Source organism: Meleagris gallopavo, chromosome 3, assembly GCF_000146605.3.
Source record: "Meleagris gallopavo isolate NT-WF06-2002-E0010 breed Aviagen turkey brand Nicholas breeding stock chromosome 3, Turkey_5.1, whole genome shotgun sequence".
NCBI classification, from domain to species: Eukaryota; Metazoa; Chordata; class Aves; order Galliformes; family Phasianidae; genus Meleagris; species Meleagris gallopavo.
The window spans coordinates 11,253,835-11,255,585 of NC_015013.2; the positions used below are offsets into that span (position 1 = coordinate 11,253,835).

Here is a 1,751-nt window from a genome sequence, read left to right on the forward strand (position 1 = left end):
GAAGGAAGGAAAGAAAAAGAAGGAAAAAGAAGGAAGGAAAAAGAAGGAAGGAAGAATACAAATTTGCAGGCCTTGAGAAAAGGGGAGAAAAGTGACAAAAGGGGGTTTGTCACCCCGAATGTGGGGAGGAAAGAGGGAGGGTGAGATGGTAAGTGGGAGGGAGTGGATAAAAGGAGATGGGAAAGAGCGTGGGAAGGGCCGGGAATTACCTCGAGGGAGGAGAAACCCTTCGGTGCCCGCGGGCCCTTGGCACAGCACGGGGAGTCCCCACCCCCTCTCTCCGGGTCTGTGAGCGGCTCCCGGGAGGAGCTGCTCCTTCCTTCCTCATCCTCACCGTTCCTACCTCCTTTCCTGCCCACTCAGCCAGAGCCCTCCCGGGGGTTTCTAAGGCCGGGTCCCGCCATACCGAGGGCTCCCAGTACAGAGATTTCCCGCTGTAGGGACCCCGAAAAGCCGTTTTCTCGGCCACACGGCTCAAAGCGTGGGGCAGCCCGGAGCTTGTAGGGCGGGAGCTACGGGACTCTCGGCTCCCCTCGACCCTAGGATTGATGGAGGGGGTGCTGCGTGCCCGTTCTGACGGCGGCTGCTCTCCCTCCCCCTGCAGGTACTGGGACGATTTCCACGCCTGCACCCTCACAGCGCTCACGGATTGCCAGGAAGGAGCGACAGACCTGTGGGAGAAACTGAGACGGGAATCCAAAAACCTCGATTTCCAGGGCAGTTTGTTCGAACTGTGCGGAGGCGGCAACGGAGCAGCCCCGTCCCAGCTGCCGCCGTCGCTGCCCGTGCTGCTGGGGGCACTGGGGGCAGCTCTGGCCACCTGGGGGCTGCCCTTCTAGCGGGGCCAACGCTGCACCCGGAGAGGAGCGTCCGTCCTCGGCTTTGGGGACGTCGTGCTCGGCCGTGGTTGGTGACGGTGGCTGATGGTGGCGGAACACCCGTATAGGACTGTGGAAGTCGTTTCCTTTCTTTCTTTCTTTCCTTCCGTCCCTTTTTTTCTTTTTTTTTTCTTTTTTTTTCTTTTCGTGTTTTATTTGCCAAACGTTACCAAACAGGCAGCGGCGTGCAGCCCGAACCGGACCTCAGCTTTACTATCGCTTCAGATTAAAAATAGGAGAAAACAATATCTAGAGAGATCGAGGAGCTCGAGCCCCCCCGGCGTGCACCAGAAATCTCAGGAACGGCTCCGGGCCTCCACCCCGACCCAGTGGTGGGGCCGAGGGGATGTCCACGCACGCAGCATCTGGTGAATAACTCACAGCTTCATCTGTCCTCCACGGTCGCTTGTTTTATGGTCATTCCACTGCAGAAAAAATAATAATAATAATAATAAATAAGAAAAAAAAACAACCAACAACAACAATAAAAAGGGAATAATAATGAAAATAATGATAATAAATTAAAAAGAGAGTGTTTTCTTAAGGGGAAACGTCAAAGGAGAAAGGAAGGAAGGAAGGGAAAAGGATGGAGATGCGTCTCCGCGCCCGCAGGAGTGAAGGAGAGCTGCGGGCAGAGCGCGGTTCCCTTCCGTTGTCGCCGTACGGAGACATCGGTCCGCACTCACCGCCTTTAATTTCGTCCCCCTCTTTGTTTTAGGTGTCACACGTCCAGCAAACCCCCGAGTAGCCGGCAGCAGGGGTCACTAACGGGAGGGGGGGGTGGGACTCAAACAGGAACCTAAAGGAAAAAAAGAAAAAAAAATACGACAGCAAAATGATTTTGGAAATAAATAAGTACGTAAATAAATAAAT

General features: G+C 54.4%; 1 protein-coding gene across 1 annotated transcript in view; it reads left to right on the plus strand.

Annotated features, from left to right (window-relative positions):
- Positions 1-951, plus strand: part of NRN1 (neuritin 1) — a 6,884-nt gene extending 5,933 nt beyond the window's left edge. The window contains exon 5 of the mRNA XM_010708456.2: positions 605-951. Coding sequence (XP_010706758.1) covers positions 605-839 — 235 coding nt within the window. The 3' untranslated portion in view covers positions 840-951. The remainder of the gene's footprint in view (positions 1-604) is intronic.
- Positions 952-1,751: the final 800 nt, after the last annotated feature.